The sequence below is a fragment of the Eubalaena glacialis genome, chromosome 11 (assembly GCF_028564815.1).
Source record: "Eubalaena glacialis isolate mEubGla1 chromosome 11, mEubGla1.1.hap2.+ XY, whole genome shotgun sequence".
NCBI lineage: Eukaryota > Metazoa > Chordata > Mammalia > Artiodactyla > Balaenidae > Eubalaena > Eubalaena glacialis.
The window spans coordinates 51,786,427-51,800,976 of NC_083726.1; the positions used below are offsets into that span (position 1 = coordinate 51,786,427).

Consider the following 14,550-nt stretch of genomic DNA (forward strand, 5'->3'; position numbering starts at 1 on the left):
AGGCCACAAAACAAGCCTTGATAAATTTAAGAAAATTGAAATCATATCAAGCATCTTTTCCAACCACAACACTATGAGACCAGAAATCAACTATAAGGAAAAAAACTGTGAAAAACAAACACGTGGAGGCTAAACAATATGCTACCTAACAACAAATGGATCACTGAAGAAATAAAAGAAAAATAAAAAAATACCTAGAGACAAATGAAAATGAAAACCCGATGATCCAAAACCTATGGGATGCAGCAAAAGCAGTTTTAGGAAGGAGGTTTATAGTGATACAAGCTTACCTCAGGAAACAAGAAAAATCTCAAATAAACAATCTACCATTATGCTTAAAGCAACAAGAGAAAGAACAAACAAAATCCAAAGTTTGTAGAAGGAAAGAAAGCATAAAAAATCAGAGCAGAAATAAATAAAATAGAGACAAAAAAAAAAGAAAAAAAAATCAATGAAACTAAAAGCTTGTTCTTTGAAAAGACAAACAAAATTGATAAACCTTTAGCCAGACTCATCAAGAAAAAGAGATGGAGAGCCCAAATCAATAAAACCAGAAATGAAAAAGAAGTTACAACTGATACCACAGAGATCCAAAGGATCATAGAAGACAGCTATGAGCAACTATATGGAAATAAAATGGACAACCTAAAAGAAATGGACAAATTCTTATAAAGGTACAATCTCCCAAGACTGAACTAGGAAGAAATAGAAAATATGAACAGACCAATTACCAGTACTGAAATTGAATCAGTAATTTAAAAACTCCCAACAAACAAAAGGACCTGACGGTTTCATGGGTGAATTCTACCAAACATTTAGAGAATAGTTAACACCTATCCTTCTGAAACTATTCCAAAAATTTGCAGAGAAAGGAACACTTCCAAATACTTCCTGAGACAGTGGTCTCAGGGTGAGACCACTGTCACCCTGATACCAAAACCAGACAAAGATATCACAAAAAAGAAATTACAGGTCAATATCACTGATGAACATAGATGCAAAAATCCTCAACAAAATACTAGCAAACCGACTCCAACAATACCTTAAAAGGATCATACACCATGATCAAGTGGGATTTATCCCAGGGGTGCAAGGATTTTTCAATATCTGCAAATCAATCAATGTTAACAAACTGAAGAATAAAAAGCATATGATCATCTCAATAGGTGCAGAAAATGCTTTTAACAAAGTTCAACACCCATTTATAAAAACTCCCCAGAAACTGGGCAAAGAGGGAACCTACCTCAACATAATAAAGGCGACGTTTGACAAACCCACAGCTACCATCATATTCAACAGTGAAAAGCTGAAAACTTCCCCTGTAAGATTAGAAACAAGACAAGGATGCCCACTCTCACCACTTTTATTCAACATAGTTTTGGAAGTGCTAGCCACAGCAATCAGAGAAGAAAAACAAAGGAGTCCAAATTAGGAAGAAGTAGAACTGTCACTGTTTGCAGATGACATGATAATATAGAGAGAAAATCCTAAAGATGCTACTAGAAAACTACTAGAGCTCATCAATGAATTTAGTAAAGTTGCAGGATTCAAAATTAACATACAGAAATCTGTTGTATTTCTATACACTAACAATGAACTACCAGAAAGAGATATTAAGGAAACATTCCCATTTACCATCACATCAAAAAGAATAAAATACCTAGGAATAAACCTACCTAAGGAGGCAAAAGACCTGTACTCTGAAAACTATAAGACACTGACAAAAGAAACTGAAGATGACACAAATGTAAAGATATACCACGTTCTTGGATTGAAAGTATCAATATTATTAAAATGGCCATACTACAAAAGGCAATCTACAGATTTAATGCAATCCCTATCAAATTACAGAACTAGAACAAAAAAATTTTTAATTTGTATAGAAACACAAAAGACCAAAACAGCCAAAACAAGCTTGAAAAAGAAGAACAAAGTTGGAGGAATCACGCTCCCTGGCTTCAGACTATACTACAAAGCTACAGTCATCAAAACAGTATGGTACTGGCACAAAAACAAACACAGAGATCAATGAAACAGGATACAAGGCCCAGAAATAAACCCACACACTTACAGTCAATCTACGACGGAAGAGGCAAGAATATACAATGGAGAAAAGACAGTCTCTTCAATAAGTGGTGCTGGGAAAACTGGACAGCTACATGTAAAAGAATGAAATTAGAACATTCTCTAACACCATATACAAAAATAAACTCAAAATGGATTAAAGACCTAAATGTAAGACCATATTTTAAAACTCTTGGAGGAAAACATAGGCAGAACACTGTCTAACATAAATAGCAGCAATACTTTTTTTGGATCTGTCCCCTAGGGTAGTGGAAACAAAAGCAAAAATATACAAATGGGACCTCAATAAACTAAACGCTTTTGCACAGCAAAGTAAACCATAAACAAAATGAAAAGACAACCTACAGAATGGGAGAAGATATTTGCAAACAATGTCACTGACGTGGTATTAATTCCCTAATATGCAGACAGGTTATAGAGCTCAATACGAAAAAAAAAAAAAACCCAATCAAAAAATGGGCAGAAAACCTAAATAGATATTTCTCTGAAGAAGACATACAGATGGCCAACAGGCACATGAAAAGATGTTCAACATCGCTAATTATTAGAGAAATGCAAATCAAAACTACAATGAAGTAATCACTTCACACCGGTCAGAATGGCATCACCCAAGTCTCCAAATAATAAATGCTGGAGAGGGTGTGGAGAAAAGGAAACCCTCCTGTACTGTTGGTGGGAATGTAAATTGGTGAAGCCACTATGGAGAACAGTATGGAAGTTCGTCAAAAAACTAAAAATGGAGTTACCATATGGTCGAACAATTCCACACCTGGGCATATATCCAGAGAAAACTCTAATTCGAAAAGATACATACACCCTTATGTTCATACCAGCACTATATTTACAGTAGTCAAGTCATGGAAGCAACCTAAACGTCCATGGATAGATGAATGGATAAAGAAGATGTGGTATGTATATATATACACATATATGTATACAGACACACACACACACACACACACACACACACACACATACATATAATGGAAGATTACTCAGCCATAAAAAAGAATGAAATAATGCCATTTGCAGCAACATGGATGGACTTAGAGATTATCATACTAAATGAGGTCAGACAACAATAAATATTATACGATATCACTTACATGTGGAATCTTAAAAACTAATAGAAATGAACTGATTTATAAAACACAAACAGACTCACAGACATAGAAAACAAACTTACGGTTACCAAATGGGAAAGGGGTGGGGATGGATAAATTAGGAGTTTGAGATTAGCACATACACACTACTATACATAAAATAGATAAGCAACACGGACCTACTGTATAGCACAGGGAACTATATTCAATATCTTTTAATAACCTGCAATAAAAAAGAATCTGAAAAAGAATATACTATGTATCTATAGATATAGATAACTCAATCACTTTGCTTTACACCTGAATCTAACACATTGTAAATCAGCTATACTTCAATTAAATAACAGCACAAAACTATACTCTGAAGCTATAAAACATTGTTGAAAGAAATGAAAGAAGACATAAATAGAAAGACATCCCATGTTTATAGATCAGAAGACTTAATATTGTTAAGATGGCAATACTCCCCAGATATATAGATTCAACACAATCCCCATCAAAATCCCAGTTGGTTCCTTTGTCAATAAAATTGACAAGCTGATCCTAAAATTCATACGAAAAGCAAGGGACCCAGAAGAGCCAAAAAATCTTGAAAGAGAGGAGTAAATTGAAGGACTCACATTTCTTGATTTCCTTTTTTTTGGCTGTGCCACACAGCATGCAGGAATCTTATCTTAGTTCCCTGACCAGGGATTGAACCTGCACCCACTGCAGTGGAAGCGTGGAGTCTTAACCACTGGATCACCAGGTAAGTCCCCACATTTGTTGATTTCAAACCTGCAAAACTAATGAAGACCCATGGTGCTGGCATAAGGACAGACGTTTGGATCAATGGAATAGATAGAGAATCCAGAAATAAACCCTCACATTTATAATCAACTGATTTTTTGACAATGATGCCAACACAATTCAATGGAGAAATAGTCACTTCAAGAAATGGAACTGGAACAACTGGAGAGCCACATGCAAAAGAATAAAGTTGGGCTCCTACCCCACCATATAAAAAAATTAACTCAAAATGAATCCAAGAGCTAAATGTAACACCTAGCACTATTTAACTCTTGTAAGAAAAAATAGGAGTAAGCCTTCATGACTTTAGATAAGCATTGGTTTCTCAGATGTAGCACCAAAAGCACAAGCAATAACAACAACAAAAATACATACACTGGGGAGACGCAAGAGGGAAGAGATATGGGAACATATGTATGTGTGTAACTGATTCACTTTATTATAAAGCAGAAACTAACACACCATTGTAAAGCAATTATACTCCAATAAAGATGTTAAAAAAAAAATACATACACTGGACATCATCACAATTAAAAAATTTTGTAAATAATGTTTCTAATGAGACTGGTATGTAGAATATATAAAGAACTCATACTCAATAATAAAAAGGAAAATAACCCAATTTTTAAGTGGACAAAGGATCTGAATAGACATTTCTCTGAAGAAGACATACAAATGGCCAATAAGCACACGAAAAGGTGATCAACATCATTAGTCATAAGGGAAAAGCAAATCAAAACCATTATGTCACTTCATATCCACTAGAATGGCTATAATTAAAAAGTCAGATAATAACAAATGTTGGAGACAATGGAGAAACTGGAACCCTCACACACTGCTGGTGTAAATATAAAATGGTACAGCTGCTTTGGAAAACAGTTTAGCAGTTCCTCAAAAGGTTAAACATAGAGTTACCATACGACCAGCAATTCCATTCCTAGGTATATACTTAGAAGAAATGAAAATATATACCCATACAAAAACTTGTACACAGATGTTCATAGCAACATTAGTTATGATAGCCAAAAAGAGGAGACAACCCACATGTCCATCAACTAATGAATGGATAAATTCAACGTACCATATCCATACAATGGAATATTTCGTAATAAAAAGAAATGAAGGCCTTCTGCCTCACTGCACTACTGAAAGCAGGATGGGTCATCAGCAACTCTACTAGAGCTACCTGCAAAAATTCAGCCAAGGTTCCTGATCTCGCCACATCAGCTCAAACCAGCATGGTCTGATCTGGAAATACTACCTCAATATATGCCGCCAGTTTTTCCATCAGTACACGAAAGATAGAGGCTTCATCAAGTTGGATAGAATGATACTCCTTGAATGGATTATCCAAGACATATACCCAATAAAAGAAATAATGCTAGTTCTTTGTACATAATTTTTTTTAAAACTTTAAAAAAGGGAGAGGGATGAAGCACTGTTACATGTTACAATGTGGATGAAGTCTGAAAACATTATTCTAAGTCAAAGAAGTCAGTAACAAGGGATCATATATTGTATGATTCCATTTATATGAAATGTCTGAAATAGGCAAATCAATAGAGACAAAATAGATTAGCAGTTCTAGGGCTGAAGGGGAAAAGGGATTAGAGCTAAGAGGTACAGGATTTCTTTGGGGGATGATAAAAATGTTCTAAAATCAATTGTGGTGTTGGCTGCACAATTCTGTGAATTTACTAAAAGCCACTCAACTATGTAAACGGGTGAATTGTATGTGAATTATATCTCAGGAAGGCTATTTTTAAAACACTGGGATAACAGGTAAATTTTTCCTAACTTTTTCTTTTACCATTTAATAATAAATAAAACTCAAAAAAATCAAATCACTGAGAGGAAAAAAAATTTTTCAAAGTGGAATATCTTTAAAACAATATACTCTCAGAAGAAATGATAACTATGTGACATGATAGACATATTAGCTAATGCTACAGCGGTAATTATACTGCAATATAGAAGTAGTGAATCAACATGATGCACACCTTAAACTTACCCAATGTCCTATGTCAATTATATCTCAAATTAAGAAAACAAAAACCAAAACCAATGTGCTTCCAGCTCAGCAGGAATTTCCAGGAAAATGTACCAGGTAAGCCCAGGCAGCAGTGACGGAGCAAGTAGCAGCCTTGTGAGATGACCACTTTGCAGACACAATGTCCTAGAATATGTGCTAATAATTTAAGAGATATAATTACAGTTTATCTTTACCACTGCTTCAACCCAATGGCAAAGATCACCCACAATGATGATGGAAGTTAATAAGGCATTATTCTAAAAATAAAACACTTTTAAAAGTACTGAGTTTTTTTTTTAAAAATATATAACATATTTTTCCCTCATATATGATCAGTGCTGTCAGTTCTCCTGATGACAGATGTCAAAATCACTAAGGTTTTCTTTGATGACATGATTTGAAAACATCTGCTAACACAAATGCCTTAAAATAAAACTCCAGTTAATAGACATCCTCTTTTGTCTTGATCCTTTGAAGCTATGACGTTCATTTTGTGTTGAATGGAAAAAAACAGACAATTACTTTGAGCAATCTGAAATAAAACTAAGTTTCTTGATTATTTGTAGGTTTGAAAAGTTGCCTGGGGGTTAAACTATTTAGTCTCAAATTCTGAAGTTTAGAAGACACTTGTGGAGATGATTCTTCCACCTGTTGGAACAACAATAAAAATAAAGTTAATTTGATAAAAATATAGTCAGTCTACCCTGTGTAATTCTATTCCCTCTGACTGCTTCTCAGCAGACATCATACATTTTCCCACCCCGTGGAAGCCTGGAGCAGACCAGAGCAATCAGCTGTCATCCTGCTTTTGCTCACTGTGGTAACGCCACTACCCACCTCTGGGACTGGCATGTAGAAGTTACTATTTGCTAACTGAGTACATATATTTAATTTCTAAAAGTGTGGACAGGGTCCACTACATGATTTGGCGGTGCAAAATTAAAATGTGGGCCCCTTGTTCAAAAACTAAGAATTCCAAGATGGCAAGCAGAGAACATTAAAACAAGCATGGGTTCCTTCTAAGCACGAAGCCCTGTATGACCGACTGCCCAGCCTGCACATCCACGCCGCCAGCTGTAGGTGTGGTTAAGACGATACACCGCAAGTACACCGCAAGTATACTCTTGGTACCGTTAGTGATTCCCAAGCACCAGTCAATGGACCAGTAAAGTCATGAAGAAGATTCACCACCACAGGGAAAGAGAAAAATAAGCAAAATTCAACTCATCATTCATCATGCTAAATCTGTTCAATTTAGAGGACGGTGATGGTTAATTTCATGTGTTAACTTGGCTAAGCCACAGTACCCCGATATTTGGTTGAATAATACTGTTCTAGACGTTTCTTTGAAAGTATTTTTTAGATGAGACCAACATTTAAATCAGGTGACTGAGTAAAGTGGATTACCCTCCATAATGTAGGTGGGCTTCATCCAATCAACTGAAAGCCTTAACAGAAAAAAGACTGACCTCCCCCCAGGAAGAAGGAATTCCGCCAGCAGACTACCTTCAGAACTTGAAATGCAACATCAACTCTTCTCTGAATCTCCTATCTGCCAGCTTACCTGCAGATTTTGGACTCTACCAACACCAGCTTTCACAATGGCATGAGCCAACTCCTTAAAATAAATTCAGATAGATAGGTTAGATTAAATAGCCTAGATAGATAGATAGATAGATAGATAGATAGATAGATAGATAGATAGATAGATAGATGGAGACACGCCCTATTGGTTCTGTTTCTCTACGGAACTCTGAGGAAGACAAGGACTATCTTTATTCAGGGACGATGTGATTGTGCCTTTCCTAGCTTTTTTTATTTTTAAGTGAAAATGTCATTTTCTTTCCAAAAATTCTGGAAATCCTGCTTTAAACATGATAAATTTTAGCAATATTTTACACATATGTTTTTATTTTAAGGGTCATTTTTGTCCCCCATCCCTTTTTTTCTATGATGGTGGGAGGCTAGGCAAAAGGAAAAAAAAAAAATCAGGTCAACATTTTCTTTGAGGACTTTTTTCCAAACCCAAAGCTATTAATTGACGGAAAAGCAAAAGCTTTCTTCTAGGAGGGAGGGGCTCAGGTATTTTAGTCATTGGTATTTGTAGAATCTAAATACTGGTTTGGCTCTTATGTAGCAATACAAATATGAGGGATGGATATGTGGGCAGCCCTTGTCATAGAATTTGATCTTTCACAAACGACACATCTCAAGGCACCTGAAAGTCTAGAATTACGAGGCATAGAAGTCCCTAATTTATAGAAGCCCTGAAGCTTTGAATTCTAGTTTCCTCATTTCTAGGGATTCTTGTAAATGCCACCTACTTGTGGCAAACCATGTGAGAAAACTCATCCTCTTCAGTTAGAGGACTTTGCTTGTACTGCTGCCATCATGCAGTGAGAACAACCCACACCGGGCAGCTCCCCACCGTCATTCTTTGCGCTCCAGACCTTCAGGGATATTAGCCTCCCCTGGAGCTTAAAAGCTTTGGCAAACTCAAAACCGAAGATGAATAGTGCTGCCAATTTCTCTTCGTACCATCCTATAAACCATAATTCCCCCACCCCATGTTGGTGCTAAGAAATAAAAAGCAAGAAACTTTTAGAAAAAGACGCTTTCCTTGGAACTGCTTCTGTTTTCTGCTCCAGGTCAGAAGCTTTATTTATCCCACGGTCTTTGTAAGAGGTAACATAGTTAATTAAAAAAAAAAAAAAAAAAAAAAAAGATGCTTTGTTAAGATGGAAATTCCATCTCAGCAGAGTTGATCTGGAGTACTGAATGAAACTTAGAATCAGCAGTGATCCTGCTATTTTGAAGAAGAAAAAAAGGGAAAACTTTTTTTTCTGCTATGTCCACTTTTATCACTTTCTTTTTTATGGCTGAGTAATATTCCATTATATACATGTGTATACATATATGTGTGTGTATACACACACACACACCACAATGTCCCCAAATCCTATCTAAGGGAAACTCCTCTACTTATGCTCTGGATCTTCCCATCTCACCCACTTCAGGACTCCATTCCTACAATTATCCCCTCTCTCTGAATCATGAATTTCTTGTTTTCCATTGGACCATTCCATCCATACCCTAGGATGCTTTAATGTACCCATCCAAAATAAATAAATCAATAAATCCTTCCTTGACCATGAGTCCTCCATCCAGATACAGCCCTATCTCTCTGCTCCTTTTCATAGCAACCTTCTTCAAGAACCCTGCCTCTACTGCTTCCTCCACTCTCTCACCTCCTAGTCTCTGACCAGTCCAGCCTAGGTAGACTTTTGTCCCCTCCCGCCACCCTAGTCTTCCTTTTCTCTCACTCATACTTCTTTTCAGTCACCTTTGCCAGTTCTTCCTCCTCTGCCAGACCTCCGAAAGTTAGGAGTACCCCCAGAACTCAGTCTTAAGGCCTCCTCCTCTATCTGTGGCATCTCCTGAAATTAACCCACCACTATATGCTAATGACTCCTAAATGGACATTTCCCTCCCTAACCTACCCTGACGCTCTAAACTTCTCTACCAACCACTGCCTTTCTCAACAAGTCCACATATACATCTAATTAATAACTTAAGCATAACATGCCAAAAGAGAACTCTCCATTTCCCCAGACCCAGTTCTCCTCCTATCTTTCCCATCTCAAGAAACGGTACTACAATTCACCAAGTTGCTTCAGGCAGAAATCCAGGAATCGTCCTGGGTCACTGTTTGTTTTACCCCCTCACATCCAATCAGCAAGTCAAGTAGGCTCCATCTCCAACAGGCATCAAGAATCCAACCACTTCTCATCACCCTCGTTGCTCTTTCACTGCTCTCCCTGGGACAACCCTGACTGGTCTTCTTGCTTCCACCTTCCTTTCCACAGGTCACTCTCCACAGCAGAGAGATGGTTGTCAAGCATACATCAGATGATATCGCACCTTTGCTTAAAGCCCTCCAATGGATTCCCGCGGCAAGTAGGATAAAGTCCCAGCTGCCTCCTGTAGTTCTGCCTATCTCTCTGAGATCATCACATCTTCTCTCTTCCTCATTCACTAGGCACACTGGTCTCCCTTCCCCTTCCCATAAGGTCATTCCTTCTCAGCTTTGCATGTTCTACACCCTCTGCCTGGGATGCTCTTCCTCAGGGCCTCAACCAGCTGGCTTCTTTGCATCATTTAGTGCTCAGCTCACACGTAACCTCCTCAGCGAGGACTTACCAGACCACCATGGCAGAATAGCACCTTCTGCCCCGCTACTCCTACCGACCATTCCCTACCTCATTACCTGTATTTTCTTCATAGAATCTTTCTTGACCTGAAAACTTTATTTTCTGTGGTATGGATTGCCTATGACCCATTGGTACAATGTAATGGCCATGAAGCCAACAGGGACCTGTCTGTTTCTCTCCCTCCAACATTTAGATCAGTGACTAGCAGAGGAGCTACGTTTTTGTGTCTTTTTTTCAAATGCTGAAAGAGAGGAGGCAGAGAAAAGGAGGAATCCAAGAAAAACCAAAAGGAAGAGATGAGAATAAGTTTGGTTCAATGTAGTGAATGAATGAAGACTAGATTGACTATAGAAAAAAAAAAAGGAATAGTGGGAAATAAATGAAATGATGCTGGGAAAGATGGAATCGAACAGGGAAAGGTCTCAAATGCCAAGCTAGATTGCCTGGAATTTATGCAGTAGGAACTAGGGAGCCACTGAAGCCACTGAACTTCTGAATTCCCAGTGCCTGGAATGCAATGGACAGTTGAAAACTATTTGTTGACCAAATCACCAGTGCAAAGGTGACAGCTAAAACTGAGAGAATGGGATCAGTTCTCAAGAGAAAGAAGCCCTGAGCCTGGGGGAGACGTCTCCAGTCAGAGGAAGGGAAGAAAAGGAGGGAAGACATGAAGCGGAGACGAGCCAGGGATGGAGGAGAAGTGTCAGAGGGGAAGGGAACACTGAAACCAAGGGAAGGAAACATGGCAACAGCAACTGCAGTTAAAAATATTAACTGTCAGGGGGGAAAAGTCCAGAATGAGACCTAAGAAAAGGCCTCTGAAGTTGATAAGAAGATGACTGGGACCAGCCGCTTCAATGGAGCTGTGGGGATAAAAATGGGACCATGGCCTGTGAAAGGAAGGGGAAGGTGATGAGGAAGATGAGGAGAGAAGATGCAGGAAGACTAGGAAGTTTCTCCTGGCACGCCACCTCCACCAGCCCACTGACGTTGTCCAGAGTGCCAGCCTCAGGCAGAGGGAGAAACATCCAACCGAGATCAAGCTAAGACTCAACCGGATATAGAAATAGGGAGGAAATGGGACAGAGGTGAGAGGAAAACTTGTTTTTTAAGTCCTGCAGCACTATGCAGCATTAACAAAAATACATAGTCATTTATAAGCACACTGAGGCCAGCAATATTTAAATAAAACCTGAACATCAGTCCTACCATAAGAATTTTGTTTGGACTTGCAGTGGCATTCATGCAACATGTTCTTTTGGACCCTCTCGATTGTGATGGATCCTCAATTGCATGCACTTCATCAGATGAAGATAATTTCCATCCTTCAGCAAAGGCAAACAGCGTGTCACCAGCCACAGAGGCCCTCCTTCTGGGGACGTAATCTGTCACCCTGTCATCTGTGACTGTAGGGAGTGGGGATGCTGATGGATGGGTGCTGGGTCTCCTGCTGTCTTCAGGGCTCTTTGATGGGGATGCAAACTCTGCTGGAGATGCACAGCTCTCGGAGAGCTTGTTTTGCAAAAAATGTTTTAAACGAGTTTTTCTGCGAACACTGTTTTTCATAATTGCGCTCCGAAGCTGAGACTCTTCTGCAATGACGTACACTCTGCAGCGGCCCCGGGTCACCGCTGTGTACACGTGCTGCCAGTGCTGGCGGCCCGCCTTCCCAACCACATACACGACTGTCTTCTCCTCCGACCCCTGAGAGGAAATAATGCACGAGGGAGATTTAATACGGCATGATGGGTTCATGTCTCTGGATAGGCTACAAAGGCAGAAAGGAGACAAGTCCTCAAAGTGCTCTCAAGAGCATTCTACCTGGCCAGAGTATTCAAATGAATCCATCTGATGGGTTCCATTTTATTCATTATCCTGGAATTCCCGTTTTCTAATTACGCTGCTAAGTTTGGGTGTCACAGATCCAAAACTGGCATGTAGAAACCCAGCAATAAACTTTAAACTGCATGCAGGGCTAAATCTTCCTTAATAAAAGAATTTGAAATGGCTGTATGGGCTTTACGTATAGATGTCTTACCCCACTGTTACTTATATAACAAAAAACAGACACCTGAAATATTCAATAATAGGACAATAAATAAATATATATATGCATATATTTATTTTTCTATATCATGTATCTATATATGTTGCAAACATCAAATATGCTTTAAAATATAACAAAATTTTAAAAACTTGATACATATATATTAAAAAATGATCACAACCATGTAACACAAAATAAAATTCCTCTGATCAAAAATACAAAGTGAACATAAAGATGTTGGGACTTCCCTGGTGGCGCAGTGGTTAAGAATCCGCCTGCCAATGCAGGGGACACGGGTTCGAGCCCTGGTCCGGGAAGATCCCACATGCTGCGGAGCAACTAAGCCCATGCGCCACAACTACTGAGCCTGCGCTCTAGAGCCCGCGAGCCACAACTACTGAGCCCGCGCGCCACAACTACTGAAGCCCGCTCCCCTAGAGCCCATGCTCTGCAACAAGAGAAGCCACTGCAATGAGAAGCCCACGCACCGCAACGAAGAGTAGCCCTTGCTCGCTGCAACTAGAGAAAGCCCGCACGTAGCAATGAAGACCCAACGCAGCCAAAAATAAATAAATAAATAAATTAATTAATTAATTAATTATTTTAAAAAAAGGATGTAACAAAAACAAAGTAAATCACAAAGCAAGAAGGAAATCCTACCAAAAATTTAACCAGTCTGTTTCCAAACAGAGGGCCTATGGATGATTTTTTTTTTTCTACTTTCCATATTTTTCCAATGTTGAACCATTTATTACTCTTATCAAGATAAGACAAAAGAGAATGATGAACCTTTGTTTCTTGGGTTTAACAAACCAAGAACTATACTATAGGCAAGAAAAATGCCCAATGTCACCATGTAACTGTGAGAAAACAATTTCAAGAAAACAATAACAAATTGTGGCTATTCTTAGTCCCTGTATTTTCAGTGCCAATATAAACTAAGACGGGGTTAGAGCCATTCTCTCTCCCAACGCTCCCACATTCCTCTGCTGAAAGAGGAATTGTGGGAAGACAAACAACAAGATGAGGCATGTAGAAAATACACATCTGCACTAAAAAAAACCTTGTACATACCAAACACTTCTACCTTCCTGGACACAGAGAGTTTGAACCAACTCTTCAGATTATAAAAGTTTGATAAATACTTCCTTCCAATGCTGCTGAATCTCAGAAATGAATGTAAATGATACTTAATTCTACAAATGCTAAACACACTTGCTAGATATACAGCACCATTCCCCCACGCCCCCGTGGACTTTATACTTTACACTGTATTTTCGTAAACAGGTAAACGTCTACCTAAACTCAGCTGGGTTCTTAATCATCAATTAAGTATCACTGAGAAAAATCTAATAGCCTCCTAATCAGTCTCCCTGTACCACATTTACTGCAATACACTGTCCTCACAAAGAGCAGCCACAGTGCTATTTGTCAAATGCAAATCTAGTCACATCAGATTCTGCTTAAAACCCATTAATGGCTCCCAGGCTCTCAAAAAAAAAAGTCCTAACTCCTTAATATGGCTCCTACAGCCCTTCAAGAGCCAGCCTTGGCCCTGTTTCCCCTCCTTCCTTCCCATGAGCCAGGCTCCATCAAGCACAAAGAACTTCCTTGTGATCCTGCCTGAGCTCCCCAGTCCCTGGCCTCCAGCTGGCCTACTTCCGGATTAGCTGCCCCATCCATGTACTTTCCAGTACCCTGTACTTCCTCTATCACAGTATTTTTACCAGACTGGACTGTCACCAACTGCCTTCTGAACTGTACTCCTCACTGGACTGTAAGCCCTGTGAAGGCAGGACCACGTCTGTCTTGCTTACTGTTCTTTATCCGGTGTCTCATTGAGTGAATGAGGATAAAAATTAGACGGTCAGCCAAAGCTGTCCTCCCAAAGTGGGACATGGGCACCTACCTTCACCTCACAACCTGCTATTAATCATTTGCCCATGTCTTTAAATCTTCCTCAAATCATTAAGAACTGTCAAACTTCTCAAAGGAGGCAAGTTTTATTTATTTACTTCTCTAAATTTGTTCTAAAACTCAACAACTGGTACGAATAGTCACAAACCATTAATGCCCTTCATGATTTTATGGACCTAGAATCTGAAAGTCTATATGGACCTTAGAGTGGGGGTCGAAAAACTTTTTCTGTGAAGGGTCAAAGCATCAGTATTTTAAGCTTTGTAGGCCAGATGGTCTCTATGGCAACCACTCAGTTCTTCCTTTGTAGTGCAAGAGCAGCCATAACCAATATGTAAATGAATGTGGGACTAGGTTCCAATAAAA

General features: G+C 38.9%; 1 protein-coding gene and 1 pseudogene across 1 annotated transcript in view; one reads left to right on the forward strand and one right to left on the reverse strand.

The window, feature by feature from the left end:
- The first annotated feature begins 5,133 nt into the window (after nucleotides 1-5,133).
- LOC133101658 (small ribosomal subunit protein uS14-like) lies at nucleotides 5,134-5,376 on the forward strand (annotated as a pseudogene).
- A 1,176-nt stretch (nucleotides 5,377-6,552) lies between these two features.
- Nucleotides 6,553-14,550, reverse strand: part of HELB (DNA helicase B) — a 33,706-nt gene continuing 25,708 nt past the window's right edge. The window contains exons 12-13 of the mRNA XM_061205340.1: nucleotides 11,430-11,924; nucleotides 6,553-6,657 (exon numbers count right to left, since the gene is read on the reverse strand). Coding sequence (XP_061061323.1) covers nucleotides 6,553-6,657; nucleotides 11,430-11,924 — 600 coding nt within the window. The remainder of the gene's footprint in view (nucleotides 6,658-11,429; nucleotides 11,925-14,550) is intronic.